General features: G+C 42.2%; 1 protein-coding gene across 1 annotated transcript in view; it reads left to right on the forward strand.

Moving 5' to 3' along the window:
• Positions 1-26,975, forward strand: part of PDE10A (phosphodiesterase 10A) — a 768,738-nt gene that overhangs the window by 545,983 nt on the left and 195,780 nt on the right. Inside the window, exons 7-9 of the mRNA XM_053710922.1 lie at positions 1,022-1,177; positions 1,399-1,449; positions 1,568-1,626. Of these exons, the coding sequence (XP_053566897.1) occupies positions 1,022-1,177; positions 1,399-1,449; positions 1,568-1,626 (266 nt within the window). The remainder of the gene's footprint in view (positions 1-1,021; positions 1,178-1,398; positions 1,450-1,567; positions 1,627-26,975) is intronic.

Here is a 26,975-nt window from a genome sequence, read left to right on the forward strand (position 1 = left end):
TAGTCATGACTGTGCTTACGCAGTATCGTTCTCAAAATAATCTCCTCAAAAAAAAAACAAATGAAAACATGGCTTCTCAACTGGCAATGTTAGGCTAGCTACGGGATGAAAGAAAAATGTTGGTTGTGACAGAAGTTTTAATATCAGCATGTTTGATGAATAAAACAAGAGGATTTTGAGATATATATTACAGAAAATATATTATATTTATATGATTTTTATATACATATATGTATATAGACTCACACAAAAAAATAATATATATATATATATATATATATATATATATATATATGTGGCCCTCGTTTACTCCGGTTCAATTTGCACCGTTTCAGAATAACAACCTTTTTTTTCAGTCATGTGACTGCTATTGAAAAGCAGTGCACTAATTAAAATAGCCAGTAGGTGGAGCTGCCCGCTTGTGTTGCAGCAAAGTTATGTAACTTAGCAGACTGAAATTAATCTGTGTACACAAAACAGACCTTAGCTATCGAGAAACAAGATCTAGCAGCCACTTCCCTATTATCTTCCTGTCCCGCTGCTTGAGGTGAGGGTGCCTAACTGCCCATTAATCACTCCAGATTGAAATGCATAGAATAGGTGCAGACCAATATTATCTAACATGCTAACAATGCAGAGAACTGTTTGCAGAAAAATACAAGTAAAAAAAAATTCTTTGTTTATTAAACTTAGTTTGATGAGATAGTCTGTTGTGTGATTATTTAATTAGGTTTATAATGCTGTTTAGCATTTAAAGTCTTCATTTCAAAGCTTTAAAAATAATGTATTAGGTGTTACTTATGACAATTTTTAGAGGGGCCTGGAATCTAACCCCCTCACTTCCCATTGACTTACATTATAAACTGGGTTTCAATTTACAACGGTTTCGATTTACAACCATTCCTTCTGGAATCTAACCCCGGCGTAAACTGAGGGCTACCTGTATATGTATGTATATATGTATATGTGTGTGTATGTGTCTGGAGAGAGAATTCATTTTTTTATTTTATTTTTTTAATAGGATGAGCGGTTTCCCAAAGGTACTGGACTGGACTCAGGGACTCGCATCCAGTCTGTTCTTTGTTTGCCGATTGTCACTGCAATTGGTGATCTAATTGGAATCTTGGAACTTCACCGGCACTGGGGTAAAGAAGCATTCTGTCTTAGTCACCAACAAGTAAGTTGACATTTTTGTAATGATGTAGTCAATGATGTAGTAAAGATTACAGTGCAAGTAAAGCTTACCTGCTGGTATTGGAAGAGGTGTTTGAGGGGAAAAACTTTAAGACACAGCAAAACAGCTGTTGGGAGAAACATTTTGCTATTAAAATATTTATTTTTTCAAAGTATGACTTGAATTATAAGAAAAAATAGTTACTAATGCATCTTATCTTTTAGGTGGCAACAGCAAATCTTGCCTGGGCATCAGTAGCAATACATCAAGTGCAAGTAAGTATATTTTATTCCACCCATACTACTTAAATGGAATTCTGTCTAATGGCATATGAAAAGCACTTGTACTGCAACATTTGATGATATTGGCATGTATATTTATTTATTGTTTTAGGTATGTAGAGGCTTGGCGAAACAGACTGAGTTAAATGACTTCCTACTTGATGTTTCAAAGTAAGTTGGCTGCTGTAGTGGAACTAACCTAACTGCTTTGTACATAAAGGCCTCTTATTTGAATTTATGCTTTGCTAATATGTGTGTCTTTAATAATTCTACAGACAATGCATTTACCTTATGCAAATACTTTATTGTATGAGTAGATTCCTCTTTCAACACCAAGCTTCTAATATATGTTTGGGTGAAGCATGACTGGACCAGCCACACAGCTTTTACTGCCAGATTTAAAGTTTTAGAACAAATATATTCATGTTTACAGTAGACAAAAACTAGAAGGCCCACAGTGTCTTTGCTACTGAAGTGCAAGCTTAATTTATTCTCAAGATAGCTTTTTGTATATCCCTTACAGTATTTCCCTGTGTCATCACAATTGGACTCCTATTCCATGAATCACACAGCCTTTCTGTAAAAAAGGAAATGTTTTTGATTGTTGGCATACATTTTATCATCTGTATTTGTTTAGTGTTGTTCGTAATAAATTAATTAAAGGACCAGTAAATACATTAGATTTGCATAATGAACAAATGTATGATAAAAGACAATGCAATACCACTTAGTCTGAACTTCAAATGAGTAGTAGATTTCTTTCCTAAGATATGGTGAGTCCACAGATTGATCAATTACTAGTGGGAATACCACTCCTGGCCAGCAGGAGGAGGCAAAGAGAACCACAGCAAAGATGCTATATATGTCACTTCCCTTACCCATAACCCCCAGTCATTCTCTTTGCCTGTAGTGCATGGAGCAGGTGAAGTAATTAGGTGTCCTGATTAAGATTCTTCTATCACGATTTTTTTATTTTGAAGTCTGGGCAAGATTGCTCTGGCCTTCCATCACTATTTGGGTCTAGCTGTACTCCACGTTAGTCTCTTCAGCAGGGCTACCCTGGTATAGAAAGCCTGAGTAAACTTACTCTGTCTTTCTTTTTACACAGGTCTCTGTGAGGAGCAGCATCCTCTCAAACTTTGTGAGTTGTCTGACTGCTGGACGGCTAGAATGCAGGTAAGTGCCTTTTGTACTTCTGGGGCTAGAAAGCTGGCACTGAATGGGTTAAGGCTCCCTGCCATTTAATTTGGGACTCAAAATCCTTCAGGGGTAAGGTTTTTTACGACAGAGCAGGGCACTGATGCATGTGTTATGAAGACTGGGGGTTATTATCCTTCAGGGCAGGAAGGAATTAAACCTTCTATTGTGGGTTTAGTATTGTTAGCTTCTTATTTATGTTAGGACTGCTATGTTGTATAAAGTCCTCAGAGTAGGAAGATTTTGTATAGTGATTCAGGTGCCTAGTTTGCAGAGCGAGATAGTCTGCTCTGGGTTATCGACTACACAAATTTTTTATTTATTTTGTGTACCGGTTTCGACTTTGGAATGTAGCGTAGAATACGCTGCATTCTTGTTGATATAGGTCTCCGCCTTTTTCTTCAGTATAATGCGGAGCGGAGCCATTTCTTTTCCTCTGGGTCGTCCACGTGACCCCGCCTTCTCTTCTCAATATGGAGCGGAGAGGCGCCATTTTATAGTATTTTCAGAGTTTCTTTCTCAGATGCAAGCCCTATAGCAAAGGAGTCTAGAGAGTGCTAAGTCACTTTATTATTAAAATTCTGATATTTCCATTCTAAAATGTGTGCCCAAAGTCAGTTATCGTCTTTTAGTTTACTGAACATTACATTAGAGTGTGTATTAAACAGAGTGTGTGTCTTGTTTTACTGGAATTTTTCCAAAATATAAAAAGCATTTTCTTGTCTGAGAATTAGCGTGTTATTTAGAACCTTGCCTGCATCAGGTCCTACATGTGCATCGTTCATTTTTGATTTACTGTTTCTGTAATTTCAATGTGCATTTGTTTATGTTGGATTTCCTTCACCTAAGGAAATTCTATTTTCATTATCTGGGTATAATTTTCATTTGCCAGTATGGAACAGAGCTCTGTTCATAAATATATCATTCTTAAAGTGACAGTGTTATTTTTAAACATTTTAAATATTTTATTCAAATTATTTTAGCTTCATGTCTCCCTGGATGATGCTGCTTAGGCTACGCCACAGCTTTCTCCTTAAACGTCCCAAGCCTTCATGGCGTCACATGCAGTGCCCTGCGGTTCCTCTCAATCTCCTGGAGGAGTGTATTTGCCTGCAGATTTTGCAGCTTAGGTATTCTTGCAATAGCTGAAGCTTAATCTGCCTTTCTTTTTCTTCAGGGAAACTGCAAGAGGATATTTGTATATTCAGAGAGTAGGTTTCTGCTCCATTTCTGCTATAATATTGCTTCCCTCATTAGTCTGATGCAGTGCAGTAACTCGTAGCTTCTGAGGGTTATATATCAGATTCGTATGGTATAATTCCTTCATCTGATGCTGAAGAGTTTCCTTCAGATTTAAGCTTGAACACCTTTGTGTATGGTAAGGAGGTTTGGGCTAATTTGGGGTGACTCTGATACGCATGTCTTTGTCAACCCTAAGATTCTAGTAAACTTTATAGATACTAGGATTTCTCTTGTTAAGTGTATCCAGTCCACGGATCATCCATTACTTGTGGGATATTCTCCTTCCCAACAGGAAGTTGCAAGAGGATCACCCAAAACAGAGCTGCTATATAGCTCCTCCCCTCACTGCCATATCCAGTCATTCTCTTGCAACTCTCAACTAAGATGGAGGTCGTAAGAGGACAGTGGTGTTTTATACTTAGTTTATTTCTTCAACCAAAAGTTTGTTATTTTTAAATGGTACCGGAGTGTACTGTTTATCTCAGGCAGTATTTAGAAGAAGAATCTGCCTGCATTTTCTATGATCTTAGCAGAAGTAACTAAGATCCTTTGCTGTTCTCACATATTCTGAGGAGTGCGGTAACTTCAGAGGGGGAATAGCGTGCAGGTTTTCCTGCAATAAGGTATGTGCAGTTAAAATATTTTTCTAGGGCTGGAATTTGCTAGAAAATGCTGCTGATACCGAAGTAATGTAAGTAAAGCCTTAAATGCAGTGATAGCAACTGGTATCAGGCTTATTAATAGAGATACATACTCTTATAAAAGTGTATTTTAAAACGTTTGCTGGCATGTTTAATCGTTTTTTACATATGTTTGGTGATAAAACTTATTGGGGCCTAGTTTTTTCCACATGGCTGGCTTGAATTTTGCTTAGAAACAGTTCCCTGAGGCTTCCCACTGTTGTAATATGAGTGGGAGGGGCCTATTTTGGCGTTTTTTTGCACAGCAAAAATTACAGACACAGACATCCAGCTTCTTCCTGCATGATCCAGGACTTCTCTGGAGGGCTCAAAAGGCTTCAAAAGTCGTATTGAGGGAGGTAAAAATCCACAGTAGAGCTGTGGCAGTTGTTGTGACTGTTTAAAAAACGTTTTTGTCATTTGTTATTCCGTTTTTGGTATTAAGGGGTTAATCATCCATTTGCAAGTGGGTGCAATGCTCTGCTAACTTATTACATACACTGTAAAAATTTCGTTAGTGTAACTGCATTTTTTCACTGTTATTTCAAAATTTGGGAAAATTTGTGTTTCTTAAAGGCGCAGTAACGTTTTTTATATTGCTTGTAAACTTGTTTTAAAGTGTTTTCCAAGCTTGCTAGTCTCATTGCTAGTCTGTTTAAACATGTCTGACACAGAGGAACCTACTTTTTCATTATGTTTGAAAGCCATGGTGGAGCCCCATAGGAGAATGTGTACTAAATGTATTGATTTCACCTTAAACAGTAAAGATCAGTCTTTATCTATAAAAGAATTATCACCAGAGGGTTCTGTCGAGGGGGAAGTTATGCCGACTAACTCTCCCCACGTGTCAGACCCTTCGCCTCACGCTCAGGGGACGCACGCTAATATGGCGCCAATTACATCAGGGACGCCCATAGCGATTACCTTGCAGGACATGGCTGCAATCATGAATAATACCCTGTCAGAGGTATTATCTAGATTGCCTGAATTAAGAGGCAAGCGCGATAGCTCTGGGGTTAGGAGAGATACAGAGCGCGCAAATGCTGTTAGAGCCATGTCTGATACTGCGTCACAGTATGCAGAACATGAGGACGGAGAGCTTCAGTCTGTGGGTGACATCTCTGACTCGGGGAAACCTAATTCAGAGATTTCTAATTTTAAATTTAAGCTTGAGAACCTCCGTGTATTGCTTGGGGAGGTATTAGCTGCTCTGAATGACTGTAACACAGTTGCAATTCCAGAGAAATTGTGTAGGCTGGATAGATACTATGCGGTGCCGGTGTGTACTGACGTTTTTCCTATACCTAAAAGGCTTACAGAAATTATTAGCAAGGAGTGGGATAGAACCTGTGTGCCCTTTTCCCCACCTCCTATATTTAGAAAAATGTTTCCAATAGACGCCACTACACGGGACTTATGGCAGACGGTCCCTAAGGTGGAGGGAGCAGTTTCTACTTTAGCAAAGCGTACCACTATCCCGGTTGAGGACAGTTGTGCTTTTTCAGATCCAATGGATAAAAAATTAGAGGGTTACGTTAAGAAAATGTTTATTCAACAAGGTTTTATTTTACAGCCCCTTGCATGCATTGCGCCTGTCACTGCTGCAGCGGCATTCTGGTTTGAGGCCCTGGAAGAGGCCATCCAGACAGCTCCATTGAATTAAATTATTGACAAGCTTAGAACGCTTAAGCTAGCTAACTCATTTGTTTCTGATGCCATTGTTCATTTGACTAAACTAACGGCTAAGAATTCCGGATTCGCCATCCAGGCGCGTAGGGCGCTATGGCTTAAATCCTGGTCAGCTGACGTGACTTCAAAGTCTAAATTACTCAACATTCCTTTCAAGGGGCAGACCTTATTCGGGCCTGGCTTGAAGGAAATTATTGCTGACATTACTGGAGGCAAGGGTCATACCCTTCCTCAGGACAGGGCCAAATCAAAGGCCAAACAGTCTAATTTCTCCAACATAGGTGTGTCCGGTCCACGGCGTCATCCTTACTTGTGGGATATTCTCTTCCCCAACAGGAAATGGCAAAGAGCCCAGCAAAGCTGGTCACATGATCCCTCCTAGGCTCCGCCTACCCCAGTCATTCTCTTTGCCGTTGTACAGGCAACATCTCCACGGAGATGGCTTAGAGTTTTTTAGTGTTTAACTGTAGTTTTTATTATTCAATCAAGAGTTTGTTATTTTGAAATAGTGCTGGTATGTACTATTTACTCAGAAACAGAAAAGAGATGAAGATTTCTGTTTGTATGAGGAAAATGATTTTAGCAACCGTCACTAAAATCCATGGCTGTTCCACACAGGACTGTTGAGAGCAATTAACTTCAGTTGGGGGAACAGTGAGCAGTCTCTTGCTGCTTGAGGTATGACACATTCTAACAAGACGATGTAATGCTGGAAGCTGTCATTTTCCCTCTGGGATCCGGTAAGCCATGTTTATTACGATTGTAAATAAGGGCTTCAAAAAGGGCTTATTAAGACTGTAGACTTTTTTTGGGCTAAATCGATTGATTATTAACACATATTTAGCCTTGAGGAATCATTTTATCTGGTTATTTTGATATAATAATATCGGCAGGCACTGTTTTAGACACCTTATTCTTTAGGGGCTTTCCCAAAGCATAGGCAGAGCCTCATTTTCGCGCCGGTGTTGTGCACTTGTTTTTGAGAGGCATGGCATGCAGTCGCATGTGAGAGGAGCTTTGATACTTAGAAAAGACTTTCTGAAGGCGTCATTTGGTATCGTATTCCCCTTGGGGCTTGGTTGGGTCTCAGCAAAGCAGATACCAGGGACTGTAAAGGGGTTAAAGTTCAAAACGGCTCCGGTTCCGTTATTTTAAGGGTTAAAGCTTCCAAATTTGGTGTGCAATACTTTTAAGGCTTTAAGACACTGTGGTGAAAATTTGGTAAATTTTGAACAATTCCTTCATGTTTTTTCGCATTTGCAGTAATAAAGTGTGTTCAGTTTAAAATTTAAAGTGACAGTAACGGTTTTATTTTAAAACGTTTTTTGTACTTGTTATCAAGTTTATGCCTGTTTAACATGTCTGAACTACCAGATAGACTGTGTTCTGAATGTGGGGAAGCCAGAATTCCTATTCATTTAAATAAATGTGATTTATGTGACAATGATGCCCAAGATGATTCCTCAAGTGAGGGGAGTAAGCATGGTACTGCATCATTCCCTCCTTCGTCTACACGAGTCTTGCCCACTCAGGAGGCCCCTAGTACATCTAGCGCGCCAATACTCCTTACTATGCAACAATTAACGGCTGTAATGGATAATTCTGTCAAAAACATTTTAGCCAAAATGAACACTTATCAGCGTAAGCGCGACTGCTCTGTTTTAGATACTGAAGAGCATGACGACGCTGATATTAATATTTCTGAAGGGCCCCTAACTCAGTCTGATGGGGCCAGGGAGGTTTTGTCTGAGGGAGAAATTACTGATTCAGGGAACATTTCTCAACAAGCTGAACCTGATGTGATTGCATTTAAATTTAAGTTGGAACATCTCCGCATTCTGCTTAAGGAGGTATTATCCACTCTGGATGATTGTGACAAGTTGGTCATCCCAGAGAAACTATGTAAAATGGACAAGTTCCTAGAGGTGCCGGGGCTCCCAGAAGCTTTTCCTATACCCAAGCGGGTGGCGGACATTGTTAATAAAGAATGGGAAAGGCCCGGTATTCCTTTCGTCCCTCCCCCCATATTTAAAAAATTGTTTCCTATGGTCGACCCCAGAAAGGACTTATGGCAGACAGTCCCCAAGGTCGAGGGAGCGGTTTCCACTTTAAACAAACGCACCACTATACCCATAGAGGATAGTTGTGTTTTCAAAGATCCTATGGATAAAAAATTAGAAGGTTTGCTTAAAAAGATGTTTGTTCAGCAGGGTTACCTTCTACAACCAATTTCATGCATTGTCCCTGTCGCTACAGCCGCATGTTTCTGGTTCGATGAGCTGATAAAGGCGGTCGACAGTGATTCTCCTCCTTATGAGGAGATTAAGGACAGAATCAATGCTCTCAAATTGGCTAATTCTTTCACCCTAGACGCCACTTTGCAATTGGCTAGGTTAGCGGCTAAGAATTCTGGGTTTGCTATTGTGGCGCGCAGAGCGCTTTGGTTGAAATCTTGGTCGGCTGATGCGTCTTCCAAGAACAAGCTACTTAACATTCCTTTCAAGGGGAAAACGCTGTTTGGCCCTGACTTGAAAGAGATTATCTCGGATATCACTGGGGGTAAGGGCCACGCCCTTCCTCAGGATCGGCCTTTCAAGGCAAAAAATAAACCTAATTTTCGTCCCTTTCGTAGAAACGGACCAGCCCAAAGTGCTACGTCCTCTAAGCAAGAGGGTAATACTTCTCAAGCCAAGCCAGCTTGGAGACCAATGCAAGGCTGGAACAAGGGAAAGCAGGCCAAGAAACCTGCCACTGCTACCAAGACAGCATGAAATGTTGGCCCCCGATCCGGGACCGGATCTGGTGGGGGGCAGACTCTCTCTCTTCGCTCAGGCTTGGGCAAGAGATGTTCTGGATCCTTGGGCGCTAGAAATAGTCTCCCAAGGTTATCTTCTGGAATTCAAGGGACTTCCCCCAAGGGGGAGGTTCCACAGGTCTCAGTTGTCTTCAGACCACATAAAAAGACAGGCATTCTTACATTGTGTAGAAGACCTGTTAAAAATGGGAGTGATTCATCCCGTTCCATTAAGAGAACAAGGGATTGGGTTCTACTCCAATCTGTTTATAGTTCCCAAAAAAGAGGGAACGTTCAGACCAATCTTAGATCTCAAGATCTTAAACAAGTTTCTCAAGGTTCCATCGTTCAAGATGGAAACCATTCGAACTATTCTTCCTTCCATCCAGGAAGGTCAATTCATGACCACGGTGGATTTAAAGGATGCGTATCTACATATTCCTATCCACAAGGAACATCATCGGTTCCTGAGGTTTGCATTCCTGGACAAACATTACCAGTTCGTGGCGCTTCCTTTCGGATTAGCCACTGCTCCAAGGATTTTCACAAAGGTACTAGGGTCCCTTCTAGCTGTGCTAAGACCAAGGGGCATTGCTGTAGTACCTTACTTGGACGACATTCTGATTCAAGCGTCGTCCCTTCCTCAAGCAAAGGCTCACACGGACATTGTCCTGGCCTTTCTCAGATCTCACGGATGGAAAGTGAACGTGGAAAAGAGTTCTCTATCTCCGTCAACAAGGGTTCCCTTCTTGGGAACAATAATAGACTCCTTAGAAATGAGGATTTTTCTGACAGAGGCCAGAAAAACAAAACTTCTAGACTCTTGTCGGATACTCCATTCCGTTCCTCTTCCTTCCATAGCTCAGTGCATGGAAGTGATCGGGTTGATGGTAGCGGCAATGGACATAGTTCCTTTTGCACGCATTCATCTAAGACCATTACAACTGTGCATGCTCAGTCAGTGGAATGGGGACTATACAGACTTGTCTCCGAAGATACAAGTAAATCAGAGGACCAGAGACTCACTCCGTTGGTGGCTGTCCCTGGACAACCTGTCACGAGGGATGACATTCCGCAGACCAGAGTGGGTCATTGTCACGACCGACGCCAGTCTGATGGGCTGGGGCGCGGTCTGGGGATCCCTGAAAGCTCAGGGTCTTTGGTCTCGGGAAGAATCTCTTCTACCGATAAATATTCTGGAACTGAGAGCGATATTCAATGCTCTCAAGGCTTGGCCTCAGCTAGCGAGGGCCAAGTTCATACGGTTTCAATCAGACAACATGACAACTGTTGCGTACATCAACCATCAGGGGGGAACAAGGAGTTCCCTGGTGATGGAAGAAGTGACCAAAATCATTCTATGGGCGGAGTCTCACTCCTGCCACCTGTCTGCTATCCACATCCCAGGAGTGGAAAATTGGGAAGCGGATTTTCTGAGTCGTCAGACATTGCATCCGGGGGAGTGGGAACTCCATCCGGAAATCTTTGCCCAAGTCACTCAGCTGTGGGGCATTCCAGACATGGATCTGATGGCCTCTCGTCAGAACTTCAAAGTTCCTTGCTACGGGTCCAGATCCAGGGATCCCAAGGCGGCTCTAGTGGATGCACTAGTAGCACCTTGGACCTTCAAACTAGCTTATGTGTTCCCGCCGTTTCCTCTCATCCCCAGGCTGGTAGCCAGGATCAATCAGGAGAGGGCGTCGGTGATCTTGATAGCTCCTGCGTGGCCACGCAGGACTTGGTACGCAGATCTGGTGAATATGTCATCGGCTCCTCCTTGGAAGCTACCTTTGAGACGAGACCTTCTTGTTCAGGGTCCGTTCGAACATCCGAATCTGGTTTCACTCCAGCTGACTGCTTGGAGATTGAACGCTTGATCTTATCGAAGCGAGGATTCTCAGATTCTGTTATCGATACTCTTGTTCAGGCCAGAAAGCCTGTAACTAGAAAGATTTACCACAAAATTTGGAAAAAATATATCTGTTGGTGTGAATCTAAAGGATTCCCTTGGGACAAGGTTAAGATTCCTAGGATTCTATCCTTCCTTCAAGAAGGATTGGAAAAAGGATTATCTGCAAGTTCCCTGAAGGGACAGATTTCTGCCTTGTCTGTGTTACTTCACAAAAAGCTGGCCGCTGTGCCAGATGTTCAAGCTTTTGTTCAGGCTCTGGTTAGAATTAAGCCTGTTTACAAACCTTTGACTCCTCCTTGGAGTCTCAATTTAGTTCTTTCAGTTCTTCAGGGGGTTCCATTTGAACCCTTGCATTCCGTTGATATTAAGTTATTATCTTGGAAAGTTTTGTTTTTAGTTGCAATTTCTTCTGCTAGAAGAGTTTCAGAATTATCTGCTCTGCAGTGTTCTCCTCCTTATCTGGTGTTCCATGCAGATAAGGTGGTTTTACGTACTAAACCTGGTTTTCTTCCAAAAGTTGTTTCTAACAAAAACATTAACCAGGAGATTATCGTACCTTCTCTGTGTCCGAAACCAGTTTCAAAGAAGGAACGTTTGTTGCACAATTTGGATGTTGTTCGCGCTCTAAAATTCTATTTAGATGCTACAAAGGATTTTAGACAAACATCTTCCTTGTTTGTTGTTTATTCTGGTAAAAGGAGAGGTCAAAAAGCAACTTCTACCTCTCTCTCTTTTTGGATTAAAAGCATCATCAGATTGGCTTACGAGACTGCCGGACGGCAGCCTCCCGAAAGAATCACAGCTCATTCCACTAGGGCTGTGGCTTCCACATGGGCCTTCAAGAACGAGGCTTCTGTTGATCAGATATGTAGGGCAGCGACTTGGTCTTCACTGCACACTTTTACCAAATTTTACAAGTTTGATACTTTTGCTTCTTCTGAGGCTATTTTTGGGAGAAAGGTTTTGCAAGCCGTGGTGCCTTCCATTTAGGTGACCTGATTTGCTCCCTCCCTTCATCCGTGTCCTAAAGCTTTGGTATTGGTTCCCACAAGTAAGGATGACGCCGTGGACCGGACACACCTATGTTGGAGAAAACAGAATTTATGTTTACCTGATAAATTACTTTCTCCAACGGTGTGTCCGGTCCACGGCCCGCCCTGGTTTTTTTAATCAGGTCTGATAATTTATTTTCTTTAACTACAGTCACCACGGTACCATATGGTTTCTCCTATGCAAATATTCCTCCTTAACGTCGGTCGAATGACTGGGGTAGGCGGAGCCTAGGAGGGATCATGTGACCAGCTTTGCTGGGCTCTTTGCCATTTCCTGTTGGGGAAGAGAATATCCCACAAGTAAGGATGACGCCGTGGACCGGACACACCGTTGGAGAAAGTAATTTATCAGGTAAACATAAATTCTGTTTTTTGAAATTTCAAGGCAGGAGCAGCATCAACTTCCTCCGCTTCAAAACAAGAGAGAACTGTTGCTCATTCCAGACAGGCCTGGAAACCTAACCAGTCCTGGAACAAGGGCAAGCAGGCCAGGAAGCCTGCTGCTGCCCCCAAGACAGCATGAAGGAACGGCCCCCTATCCGGAAACGGATCTAGTGGGGGGCAGACTTTCTCTCTTCGCCCAGGCGTGGGCAAGAGATGTTCAGGATCCCTGGGCGTTGGAGATCATATCTCAGGGATATCTTCTGGACTTCAAAGCTTCTCCTCCACAAGGGAGATTTCATCTTTCAAGGTTATCATCAAACCAGATAAAAAAAGAGGCATTCCTAAGCTGTGAGCAAGACCTCCTAGTAATGGGAGTGATCCATCCAGTTCCGCGGACGGAACAAGGACAGGGATTTCTCCTAGATTGGTGTATCCGGTCCACGGCTTCATCCTTACTTGTGGGATATTTTCTTCCCCTACAGGAAGTGGCAAAGAGAGCACACAGCAGAGCTGTCCATATAGCTCCCCTCAGGCTCCGCCCCCCCAGTCATTCTCTTTGCCGCTCTGAACAAGTAGCATCTCCACGGGGGTGGTAAAGAGTATGTGGTGTTAGTTGTAGTTTTTTATTTCTTCTATCAAGAGTTTGTTATTTTAAAATAGTGCCGGTTTGTACTATTTACTCTACAGCAGAAAGTGATGAAGATTTCTGTTGAGAGGAGTATGATTTTAGAACCAGTAACTAAAATCCATTGCTGTTCCCACGCAGGACTGTTAACCAGAGAACATCAGTTGGGGGGAACAGTTTGCAGGCTTAACTGCTTCAGGTATGATCAGTCATTTTTCTAACAAGACCATGTAATGCTAGAAGACTGTCAGAAATTCCCTCTGGGATTGCTAAGCCATTTTTTTTTTTCCTAATAGACTCTGTATAAAAAAAAAAATGTCTTATATTTAGGGCTCTATGCTGGTTGACACTATTGTGGGCTTTAAAATCGATTGCTTTTTAGCATGTTTTTCACTATAAATAAGGTGTTTTTTCAGACTTTAAAACACTTTTGGTGTTTAATTTTGGCCTGGCACTTATTTGGACACCTAAATCTAGTCAGAAAGGCCCCTCCACTCTAGAATGAAGAGGGAGGAGGCCTAATTTTTAGGCCTAAATTGTGCAGTTGTTTTTGCCTAGGCAATCCATGCAGCTTCATGTGGGGAGTCAAGAGGCATCATAAAAGACTCCAGGGAGGCTTATTTCCTGCTAAAATAATCCCTGATGAAGGTAAAAGGCTACAGTGAAAGCTGTTTCTAGTACTGTAGTGTGTTAACTGGTTAATAACTGTTATTAACTCCGGTTTGGGCATCTGAAAATTTGTGTGCAATCTTTTCAAAGCATTAAGACTCTGTGGTGAAAATTTCATTAAAATCGGATGTTTATTTCATGTTTTTTTGATATTTCAATAAAAACGTGTGCTTTTTTATTATTTAAAGAGACAGTAACGTTTTTGTCAAAAATAATTTTTATTGCATTATAGTTCTGTTTAAGTCTGTTAAACATGTCTGAGTCTTCAGATAGCCTATGTTCTGTATGTCCAAAGGCCAAGGTGGTTCCCCCATTAAATTTATGTGTGAAGTGTGCCATAGCGTCCAAACAGCTTAAGGACAGTACAATCACACTTAAAAATATAGCCCAAGATGATTCTTTAGCTGAAGGTAGTGAAAATAGCTTGCTTTCCTCTCCTTCTGTGTCAACACCAGCTATGCCCGCGCAGGCGATGCCCAGTAAATCTAGCGCACCAATTGCGATTACTATGCAACAGTTAGCAGCAGTAATGGATAATTCTATTGCAGCATTTTTATCCAAACTGCCAGCTTTCCTAGGAAGCGTGATTGCTCAGTTTTAAATACAGAAAATGAGCAAGTAGACGCAGAGGATAATTTATCTGTAGTGCCCTCACATCAATCTGACTTGGCGGTGAGGGAGGGCTTGTCTGAGGGAGAAATTTCTGACACAGGAAAAGTTTCTCAGCAGGCAGAGCCTGATACAATAGCATTTAAATTTAAGCTAGAACACCTCCGCGCTCTACTTAAGGAGGTCCTGGCTACTCTTGATGATTGTGACCCTTTGGTGGTCCTAGAAAAATTGTGTAAAATGGATAAATTCTTAGAGGTCCCAGTACACACTGATGCGTTTCCGATACCTAAGAGGGTGGCGGATATAGTGAATAAGGAGTGGGAGAAACCAGGTGTACCTTTTGTTCCCCCTCCTATATTTAAGACAATGTTCCCCATTGTTGACCCCAGAAGGGACGCGTGGCAAACGGTCCCTAAGGTAGAGGGGGCAGTTTCAAAGCTAGCTAAGCGCACAACTATACCAATAGAAGACAGTGGCGCTTTCAAAGATCCTATGGATAAAAAATTAGAAGGTTTATTTAAGAAAATTTTTGTTCAACAAGGTTTTCTTCTTCAACCAATTTCTTGCATTATTCCTGTAACCACTGCAGCTGCTTTTTGGTTTGAGGAATTAGAAAACTCGCTCCAGAAGGAGACTTCTTAGGATGAAGTCATGGATAGAATTCACGCCCTGACGTTGGCTAATTCTTTCATTACACATGCCGCTTTTCAGTTAGCTAAATTAGCGGCGAAAAATTCTGGTTTCGCAATAGTGGCGCGTAGAGCTCTTTGACTAAAATCGTGGTCGGCGGATGTGTCGTCCAAAACAAAATTGTTTAATATTCCTTTCAAGGTAAGACCCTATTCGGGCCAGAGTTGAAAGAAATTATTTCAGATATCACTGGGGGAAAGGGCCATGCCCTTCCACAGGATAGACCTTTCAAAGTTAAAAATAAGTCTAATTTTCGTTCCTTTCGCAATTTCAGGAACGAACCGGCTTCTACCTCTACAGCCACTAGGCAAGAGGGTAACGCACCTCAGCCCAAACCAGCATGGAAACCATTGCAAGGCTGGAACAAGGGTAAACAGGCCAAAAAACCTGCTGCTGCTACCAAGACAGCATGAAGGGGTAGCCCCCGATCCGGGACCGGATCTAGTAGGGGGCAGATTTTCTCTCTTTGCTCAGGCCTGGGCAAGAGATGTTCCAGACCCCTGGGCACTAGAAATTGTCTCTCAGGGGTATCTTCTAGAATTCAAGGACCTTCCTCCAAGAGGAAGGTTCCACTTGTCTTGCTTATCTTTAGACCAGATAGAGAGACAGGCATTCTTACATTGCGTAGAGTACCTTTTAAAAATGGGAGTGATAAACCCAGTTCCAACAGCAGAACAAGGACTGGGATTTTGCTCAAACCTGTTTGAAGTTCCCAAAAAGGAAGGAACTTTCAGGCCAATTCTGGATTTAAAGATCCTAGACCAATTACTCAGAGTTCCATCATTCCAAATGGAAACCATTCGGATTACCAGTTCGTGGCTCTTCCCTTCGGATTGGCCAGTGCTCCGAGAATTTTCACAAAGGTGCTAGGGTCCCTTCTAGCGGTGCTAAGGCCAAGGGGCATTGCAGTAGCACCTTAACTAGACGACATTTAATACAGGTGTCGTCTTTTCACAAAGCAAGGGCTCATACGGACATTGTTCTAGCCTTTCTAAGGTCTCACGGGTGGAAGGTGAACATAGAAAAAAGTTATCTGTCCCCGTTCACAAGGGTTCCCTTCCTTTGAACAATAATAGACTCGGTAGAAATGAAAATCTTTCTGACAGAGGTCAGGAAACTAAAACTTTTGAACACTTGTCGAGTTCTTCAATCCATTCCTTAACCCTCCATAGCTCAGTGCATGGAGGTAACAGGACTAATGGTTGCGGCAATGGACGTGGTTCCTTTTGCTCGAATTCATTTAAGACCATTGCAACTGTGCATGCTCAAACAATGAAATGGGGATTATGCAGATTTTTCTCCCCAGATTCAGATGGACCAGCAAACCAGAGACTCACTCCTCTGGTGGTTGTCTCAGGATCACCTGTCTCAGGGAATGAGTTTCCGAAGACCGAAGTGGATCATTGTCACGACCGACGCCAGCCTCTTAGGCTGGGGCGCGGTCTGGAAGTCCCTGAAGGTTCAGGGTCTATGGTCTCGGGAAGAATTTCTTCTCCCGATAAACATTTTGGAATTGAGAGCGATATTCAATGCGCTCCAGGCATGGCCTCAACTAGCGGAGGCCAAATTCATCAGTTTTCAGTCGGACAACTTGACGACTGTTGCGTACATCAATCATCAGGGGGGAACAAGGAGTTCCCTGGCGATGAGGGAGGTATCCAAGATCATCAAATGGGCAGAGGATCACTCCTGCCATCTATCAGCAATTCACATCCCAGGAGTGGACAACTGGGAAGCGGATTATCTGAGTCTTCAGACTTTCCATCCGGGGGAGTGGGAACTCCACCCGGAGGTTTTTTGCTCAGCTGACCCAGCTATGGGGCATTACAGATCTGGATCTGATGGCGTCACGTCAGAACTTCAAAGCTACACGTTACGGGTCCAGGTCCAGGGATCCCAAGGCGACATTGGTAGATACCTTAGTAGCGCCTTGGTTGTTCAATCTAGCTTATGTCTTTCCACTGTTTCCCCTTCTCCCCCGGCTAGTATCCAGGATCAAGCAGGAGAAGGCTTCGGTAATTCTAATAGCTCCTGCGTGGCCACGCAGGACTTGGTATGCAGACCTGGTGAATATGTCACCAGGAAAATTTACCATAAGATATGGCGGAAATATCTTTGCTGGTGCGAATCCAAGGGTTACTCATGGAGTAAGATTAGGATTCCAAGGATACTATCTTTTCTCCAAGAAGGATTGGAGAAAGGTCTGTCAGCTAGTTCTTTTAAGGGACAGATATCTGCTCTGTCTGTTTGGTTACACAAGCGTCTGGCAGCCATGCCAGATATTCAGGGTTTGTACAGGCTTTAGTCAGAATCAAGCCTGTCTACAGACCTGTGGCTCCTCCATGGAGTCTAAATTTAGTTCTTTCAGTTCTTCAAGGGGTTCCGTTTGAACCTCTACATTCCATAGATATTAAGTTACTATCTTGGAAAGTTTTGTTTTTTTGTAGCTATTTCTTCTGCGAGAAGAGTTTCTGAATTGTCTGCTTTGCAGTGTAATTCACCCTATCTGGTGTTTCATACAGATAAGGTCGTTTTACGTACCAAACCTGGTTTTCTTCCAAAAGTGGTTTCCAATAAGAATATCAACCAGGAAATAGTTGTTCCTTCTCTGTGTCCTAATCCAGTTTCTAACAAGGAACGTCTGTTACACCATCTTGATGGGGTTCATGCTTTAAAGTTTTATCTAAAAGCAACTAAAGACTTCAGACAAACATCGTCCTTGTTTGTTGTCTATTCTGGCAAGAGGAGAAGTCAAAAGGCGACTGCGACCTCTCTGTCTTTCTGGCTGAAAAGCATCATCCGGTTGGCTTATGAGACTGCTGGAAGGCAGCCTCCTGAACGAATTACAGCTCACTCTACTAGAGCTGTGGCTTCCACATGGGCTTCCAAGAATGAGGCTTCTGTTGAACAGATTTGTAAGGCAGCGACTTGGTCTTCACTGCATACGTTTGCCAAATTTTACAAATTCATTACTTTTGCTTCTTCGGAGGCTATTTTTGGGAGAAAGGTTTTGCAAGCAGTGGTGCCTTCCGTTTAGGTTACCTGACTTGTTCCCTCCCTTCATCCGTGTCCTAAAGCTTTGGTATTGGTTCCCACAAGTAAGGATGAAGCCGTGGACCGGATACACCAATGTAGGAGAAAACAGAATTTATGTTTACCTGATAAATTTCTTTCTCCTACGGTGTATCCGGTCCACGGCCCGCCCTGGCATTTTGGTCAGGTTTAAATTTATTTTCTTTCATGTAATTAGCAAGAGTCCATGAGCTAGTGACGTATGGGATATACATTCCTACCAGGAGGGGCAAAGTTTCCCAAACCTCAAAATGCCTATAAATACACCCCTCACCACACCCACAATTCAGTTTTACAAACTTTGCCTCCGATGGAGGTGGTGAAGTAAGTTTGTGCTAGATTCTACGTTGATATGCGCTCCGCAGCAAGTTGGAGCCCGGTTTTCCTCTCGGCGTGCAGTGAATGTCAGAGGGATGTGAGAAGAGTATTGCCTATTTGAATGCAGTGATCTCCTTCTACGGGGTCTATTTCATAGGTTCTCTGTTATCGGTCGTAGAGATTCATCTCTTACCTCCCTTTTCAGATCGACGATATACTCTTATATATACCATTACCTCTGCTGATTCTCGTTTCAGTACTGGTTTGGCTATCTGCTATATGTAGATGAGTGTCCTGGGGTAAGTAAGTCTTATTTTCTGTGACACTCCAAGCTATGGTTGGGCACTTTGTTTATAAAGTTCTAAATATATGTATTCAAACATTTATTTGCCTTGACTCAGAATGTTCAACTTTCCTTATTTTCAGACAGTCAGTTTCATATTTGGGATAATGCATTTTTTGATTTATTCATTTTTTCTTACCTTCAAAAATTTGACTCTTCCCGGTGGGCTATTAGGCTCGCGGGGGCTGAAAATGCCTCATTTTATTACGTCATTTTTGGCGCGGACTTTTTTGGCGCAAAATTCTATTTCCGTTTCCGGCGTCATACGTGTCGCCGGAAGTTACGTCATTTTTTGACGTTATTTCGCGCCAAAAATTTCGGCGTTCCGGATATGGCGTCATTTTGGCGCCAAAAGCATTTAGGCGCCAAATAATATGGGCGTCGCTTTAGTCTCCTCAATTATTTAAGTCTCATTTTTTATTGCTTCTGGTTGCTAGAGGCTTGTTCTTGGCATTTTTTCCCATTCCTGAAACTGTCATTTAAGGAATTTGATCAATTTTGCTTTATATATATGTTGTTTTTTCTCTTACATATTGCAAGATGTCTCACGTTGCATCTGAGTCAGAAGATACTACAGGAAAATCGCTGTCAAGTGCTGAATCTACCAAAGCTAAGTGCATCTGCTGTAAACTTTTGGTAGCCATTTCTCCAGCTGTTGTTTGTATTGATTGTCATGACAAACTTGTTAAAGCAGATAATATTTCCTTTAGTAAAGTACCATTGCCTGTTGCAGTTCCTTCAACATCTAAGGTGCAGAATGTTCCTGATAATATAAGAGATTTTGTTTCTGAATCCATAAAGAAGGCTATGTCTGTTATTTCTCCTTCTAGTAAACGTAAAAAATCTTTTAAAACTTCTCTCCCTACAGATGAATTTTTAAATGAACATCATCATTCTGATTCTGATGACTCCTCTGGTTCAGAGGATTCTGTCTCTGAGGTTGATGCTGATAAATCTTCATATTTATTTAAAATGGAATTTATTCGTTCTTTACTTAAAGAAGTACTAATTGCTTTAGAAATAGAGGATTCTGGTCCTCCTGATACTAATTCTAAACGTTTGGATAAGGTATTTAAAGCTCCTGTGGTTATTCCAGAAGTTTTTCCTGTTCCTAATGCTATTTCTGCAGTAATTTCCAAAGAATGGGATAAATTGGGTAATTCATTTACTCCTTCTAAACGTTTTAAGCATTTATATCCTGTGCCGTCTGACAGATTGGAATTTTGGGACAAAATCCCTAAAGTTGATGGGGCTATTTCTACCCTTGCTAAACGTACTACTATTCCTACGTCAGATGGTACTTCGTTTAAGGATCCTCTAGATAGGAAAATTGAGTCCTTTCTAAGAAAAGCTTATCTGTGTTCAGGTAATCTTCTTAGACCTGCTATATCTTTGGCTGATGTTGCTGCAGCTTCAACTTTTTGGTTGGAAACTTTAGCGCAACAAGTAACACATCGTGATTCTCATGATATTATTATTCTTCTACAGCATACTAATAATTTTATCTGTGATGCCATTTTTGATATTATCAGAGTTGATGTCAGGTTTATGTCTCTAGCTATTTTAGCTAGAAGAGCTTTATGGCTTAAAACTTGGAATGCTGATATGGCTTCTAAATCAACTTTACTTTCTATTTCTTTCCAGGGTAACAAATTATTTGGTTCTCAGTTGGATTCCATCATTTCAACTGTTACTGGTGGGAAAGGAACTTTTTTACCACAGGATAAAAAATCTAAAGGTAAAAGTAGGGCTAATAATCGTTTTCGTTCCTTTCGTTTCAACAAAGAACAAAAGCCTGATCCTTCATCCTCAGGAGCAGTTTCAGTTTGGAAACCATCTCCAGTCTGGAATAAATCCAAGCCAGCTAGAAAGGCAAAGCCTGCTTCTAAGTCCACATGAAGGTGCGGCCCTCATTCCAGCTCAGCTGGTAGGGGGCAGGTTACGTTTTTTCAAAGAAATTTGGATCAATTCTGTTCACAATCTTTGGATTCAGAACATTGTTTCGGAAGGGTACAGGATTGGTTTCAAGATGAGACCTCCTGCAAAGAGATTTTTTCTTTCCCGTGTCCCAGTAAATCCAGTAAAAGCTCAAGCATTTCTGAAATGTGTTTCAGATCTAGAGTTGACTGGAGTAATTATGCCAGTTCCAGTTCTGGAACAGGGGATGGGGTTTTATTCAAATCTCTTCATTGTACCAAAGAAGGAGAACTCCTTCAGACCAGTTCTGGATCTAAAAATATTGAATCGTTATGTACGAATACCAACGTTCAAAATGGTAACTGTAAGGACTATCTTGCCTTTTGTTCAGCAAGGGAATTATATGTCCACAATAGATTTACAGGATGCATATCTGCATATTCCGATTCATCCAGATCATTATCAGTTCCTGAGATTCTCTTTTCTGGACAAGCATTACCAGTTTGTGGCTCTGCCGTTTGGCCTAGCTACAGCTCCAAGAATTTTTACAAAGGTTCTCGGTGCCCTTCTGTCTGTAATCAGAGAACAGGGTATTGTGGTATTTCCTTATTTGGACGATATCTTGGTACTTGCTCAGTCTTTACATTTAGCAGAATCTCATACGAATCGACTTGTGTTGTTTCTTCAAGATCATGGTTGGAGGATCAATTTACCAAAAAGTTCTTTGATTCCTCAGACAAGGGTAACCTTTCTGGGTTTCCAGATGGATTCAGTGTCCATGACTCTGTCTTTAACAGACAAGAGACGTCTAAAATTGATTGCAGCTTGTCGAAACCTTCAGTCACAATCATTCCCTTTGGTAGCCTTATGCATGGAAATTCTAGGTCTTATGACTGCTGCATCGGACGCGATCCCCTTTGCTCGTTTTCACATGCGACCTCTTCAGCTCTGTATGCTGAAACAATGGTGCAAGGATTACACGAAGATATCTCAAACAATATCTTTAAAACCGATTGTTCGACACTCTCTAACATGGTGGACAGATCACCATTGTTTAATTCAGGGGGCTTCTTTTGTGCTTCCGACCTGGACTGTAATTTCAACAGATGCAAGTCTCTCGGGTTGGGGAGCTGTGTGGGGATCTCTGACAGCACAAGGAGTTTGGGAATCTCAGGAGGTGAGATTTCCGATCAATATTTTGGAACTCCGTGCAATTTTCAGAGCTCTTCAGTTTTGGCCTCTTCTGAAGAGAGAGTCGTTCATTTGTTTTCAGACAGACAATGTCACAACTGTGGCATACATCAATCATCAAGGAGGGACTCACAGTCCTCTGGCTATGAAAGAAGTATCTCGAATTTTGGTTTGGGCGGAATCCAGCTCCTGTCTAATCTCTGCGGTTCATTTCCCAGGTATAGACAATTGGGAAGCGGATTATCTCAGTCGCCAAACGTGGCATCCGGGCGAATGGTCTCTTCACCCAGAGGTATTTCTTCAGATTGTTCAAATGTGGGAACTTCCAGAAATAGATCTGATGGCGTCCCATCTAAACAAGAAACTTCCCAGGTATCTGTCCAGATCCCGGGATCCTCAGGCGGAGGCAGTGGATGCATTATCACTTCCTTGGAAGTATCATCCTGCCTATATCTTTCCGCCTCTAGTTCTTCTTCCAAGAGTAATCTCCAAGATTCTGAAGGAATGCTCGTTTGTTCTGCTGGTAGCTCCGGCATGGCCTCACAGGTTTTGGTATGCGGATCTTGTCCGGATGGCCTCTTGCCAACCGTGGACTCTTCCGTTAAGACCAGACCTTCTGTCACAAGGTCCCTTTTTCCATCAGGATCTGAAATCCTTAAATTTAAAGGTATGGAGATTGAACGCTTGATTCTTGGTCAAGAGGTTTCTCTGACTCTGTCATTAATACTATGTTACAGGCTCGTAAATCTGTATCTCGAGAGATATATTATAGAGTCTGGAAGACTTATATTTCTTGGTGTCTTTCTCATCATTTTTCTTGGCATTCTTTTAGAATACCGAGAACTTTACAGTTTCTTCAGGATGGTTTAGATAAGGGTTTGTCCGCAAGTTCTTTGAAAGGACAAATCTCTGCTCTTTCAGTTCTTTTTCATAGAAAGATTGCTATTCTTCCTGATATTCATTGTTTTGTACAAGCTTTGGTACGTATAAAACCTGTCATTAAGTCAATTTCTCCTCCTTGGAGTTTGAATTTGGTTCTGGGAGCTCTTCAAGCTTCTCCGTTTGAACCTATGCATTCATTGGACATTAAATTACTTTCTTGGAAAGTTTTGTTCCTTTTGGCCATCTCTTCTGCCAGAAGAGTTTCTGAATTATCTGCTCTTTCTTGTGAGTCTCCTTTTCTGATTTTTCATCAGGATAAGGCGGTGTTGCGAACTTCTTTTGAATTTTTACCTAAAGTTGTGAATTCCAACAACATTAGTAGGGAAATTGTGGTTCCTTCATTATGTCCTAATCCTAAGAATTCTAAGGAGAAATCGTTGCATTCTTTGGATGTTGTTAGAGCTTTGAAATATTATGTTGAAGCTACGAAATCTTTCCGTAAGACTTCTAGTCTATTTGTTATCTTTTCCGGTTCTAGAAAAGGCCAGAAAGCTTCTGCCATTTCTTTGGCATCTTGGTTGAAATCTTTAATTCATCTTGCCTATGTTGAGTCGGGTAAAACTCCGCCTCATAGGATTACAGCTCATTCTACTAGGTCAGTTTCTACTTCCTGGGCGTTTAGGAATGAAGCTTCGGTTGACCAGATCTGCAAAGCAGCAACTTGGTCCTCTTTGCATACTTTTACTAAATTCTACCATTTTGATGTATTTTCTTCTTCTGAAGCAGTTTTTGGTAGAAAAGTACTTCAGGCAGCGGTTTCAGTTTGAATCTTCTGCTTATGTTTTTCGTTAAACTTTATTTTGGGTGTGGATTATTTTCAGCAGGAATTGGCTGTCTTTATTTTATCCCTCCCTCTCTAGTGACTCTTGTGTGGAAAGATCCACATCTTGGGTAGTCATTATCCCATACGTCACTAGCTCATGGACTCTTGCTAATTACATGAAAGAAAACATAATTTATGTAAGAACTTACCTGATAAATTCATTTCTTTCATATTAGCAAGAGTCCATGAGGCCCGCCCTTTTTTTGTGGTGGTTATGATTTTGTATAAAGCACAATTATTCCAATTCCTTATTTTATATGCTTTCGCACTTTTTTATCACCCCCACTTCTTGGCTATTCGTTAAACTGAATTGTGGGTGTGGTGAGGGGTGTATTTATAGGCATTTTGAGGTTTGGGAAACTTTGCCCCTCCTGGTAGGAATGTATATCCCATACGTCACTAGCTCATGGACTCTTGCTAATATGAAAGAAATGAATTTATCAGGTAAGTTCTTACATAAATTATGTTTTTTGTAAACTACAGTCACCACTGCACCTTATGGTTCTCCTTTTTCTCCTAACCGTCGGTCGAATAACTGGGGGGGGCGGAGCCTGAGGGGAGCTATATGGACAGCTCTGCTGTGTGCTCTCTTTGCCACTTCCTGTAGGGGAAGAGAATATCCCACAAGTAAGGATGAAGCCGTGGACCGGATACACCGTAGGAGAAAGAAATTTATCAGGTAAACATAAATTCTGTTTTTATTCAAATCTGTTTGTGGTTCCCAAGAAAGAGGGAACCTTCAGACCAATCTTGGATCTAAAGATCTTAAACAAATTCCTCAGAGTTCCATCATTCAAAATGGAAACTATTCGGACCATCCTACCCATGATCCAAGAGGGTCAGTACATGACCACAGTGGACTTAAAGGATGCCTACCTTCACATACCGATTCACAAAGATCATCATCGGTTCCTAAGGTTTGGCTTTCTAGACAGGCATTACCAATTTGTAGCTCTTCCCTTCGGGTTGGCCACTGCCCCGAGAATTTTTACAAAGGTTCTGGGCTCACTTCTGGCGGTTCTAAGACCGCGAGGCATAGCGGTGGCTCCGTATCTAGACGACATCCTGATACAGGCGTAAAGCTTTCAAATTGCCAAGTCTCATACAGAGATAGTTCTGGCATTTCTGAGGTCGCATGGGTGGAAAGTGAACGTGGAAAAAAGAGTTCTCTATCACCACTCACAAGAGTCTCCTTCCTAGGGACTCTTATAGATTCTGTAGAGATGAAAATTTACCTGACGGAGTCAAAACTTCTAAATACTTGCCGTGTCCTTCATTCCATTCCACGCCCGTCAGTGGCTCAGTGCATGGAAGTAATCGGCTTAATGGTAGCTGCAATGGACATAGTGCCATTTACGCGTCTGCATCTCAGACCGCTGCAATTATGCATGCTAAGTCAGTGGAATGGAGATTACTCAGATTTGTCCCCTCTACTAAATCTGGATCAAGAGACCAGAGATTCTCAGGTCCATCTGTCCAAGGGTATGACCTTTCGCAGGCCAGATTGGACGATTGTAACAACAGATGCCAGCCTTCTAGGTTGGGGCGCAGTCTGGAACTCCCTGAAGGCTCAGGGATCGTGGACTCAGGAGGAGAAACTCCTCCCAATAAATATTCTGGAGTTAAGAGCAATATTCAATGCTCTACTAGCTTGGCCTCAGTTAGCAACACTGAGGTTCATCAGATTTCAGTCGGACAACATCACGACTGTGGCTTACATCAACCATCAAGGGGTTACCAGGAGTTCCCTAGCGATGTTAGAAGTCTCAAAGATAATAAGCTGGGCAGAGTCTCACTCTTGCCACCTGTCAGCGATCCACATCCCAGGCGTAGAGAACTGGGAGGTGGATTTTTTAAGTCGTCAGACTTTTCATCCGGGGGAGTGGGAACTCCATCCGGAGGGGTTTGCTCAACTGGTCCATCGTTGGGGCAAACCAGAACTGGATCTCATGGCATCTCGCCAGAACGCCAAGCTTCCTTGTTACGGATCCAGGTCCAGGGACCCGGGAGCAACGCTGATAGATGCTCTAGCAGCTCCTTGGTTCTTCAACCTGGCCTATGTGTTTCCATCGTTTCCTCTGCTCCCTCGACTGATTGCCAAAATCAAACAGGAGAGAGCATCAGTGATTCTGATAGCGCCTGCGTGGCCACGCAGGACCTGGTATGCAGACCTAGTGGACATGTCATCTCTTCCACCATGGACTCTGCCTCTGAGGCAGGACCTTCTAATACAAGGTCTTTTCAATCATCCAAATCTACTTTCTCTGAGACTGACTGCATGGAGATTGAACGCTTGATTCTATCAAGGCGTGGCTTCTCCGAGTCAGTCATTGATACCTTAATACAGGCTCGGAAGCCTGTCACCAGGAAAATCTACCATAAGATATGGCGTAAATATCTTTATTGGTGTGAATCCAAGAGTTACTCATGGAGTAAGGTTAGGATTCCTAGGATATTGTCCTTTCTCCAAGAGGGTTGGCACAAAGGCTTATCAGCTAGTTCTTTAAAATGACAGATCTCTGCTCTGTCTTTTCTTTTGCACAAGCGTCTGGCAGAAGTTCCAGACGTCCAGGCATTTTGTCAGGCTTTGGTTAGGATTAAGCCTGTGTTTAAAACTGTTGCTCCCCCGTGGAGCTTAAACTTGGCTCTTAAAGTTCTTCAGGGAGTTCCGTTTGAACCCCTTCATTCCATTGATATTAAACTTTTATCTTGGAAAGTTCTGTTTTTGATGGCTATTTCCTCGGCTCGAAGAGTCTCTGAGTTATCTGCCTTACATTGTGATTCTCCTTATCTGATTTTTCATTCAGACAAGGTAGTTCTGCGTACCAAACCTGGGTTTTTACCTAAGGTGGTTTCTAACAGGAATATCAATCAAGAGATTGTTGTTCCATCATTGTGTCCTAATCCTTCTTCGAAGAAGGAACGTCTTTTGCATAATCTGGACGTAGTCCGTGCCTTGAAGTTTTACTTACAGGCTACTAAAGATTTTCGTCAAACATCTGCCCTGTTTGTCGTTTACTCTGGACAGAGGAGAGGTCAAAAAGCTTCGGCAACCTCTCTCTCCTTTTGGCTTCGGAGCATAATACGCTTAGCCTATGAGACTGTTGGACAGCAGCCCCCTGAAAGGATTACAGCTCAGTCTACTAGAGCTGTGGCTTCCACCTGGGCCTTTAAAAATGAGGCCTCTGTTGAACAGATTTGCAAGGCTGCGACTTGGTCTTCGCTTCACACCTTTTCAAAATTTTACAAATTTGACACTTTTGCTTCTTTGGAGGCTGTTTTTGGGAGAAAGGTTCTACAGGCAGTGGTTCCTTCCGTTTAAGTTCCTGCCTTGTCCCTCCCATCATCCATGTACTTTAGCTTTGGTA

The sequence above is a fragment of the Bombina bombina genome, chromosome 4, assembly GCF_027579735.1.
Source record: "Bombina bombina isolate aBomBom1 chromosome 4, aBomBom1.pri, whole genome shotgun sequence".
In the NCBI taxonomy this organism is placed as follows: Eukaryota; Metazoa; Chordata; class Amphibia; order Anura; family Bombinatoridae; genus Bombina; species Bombina bombina.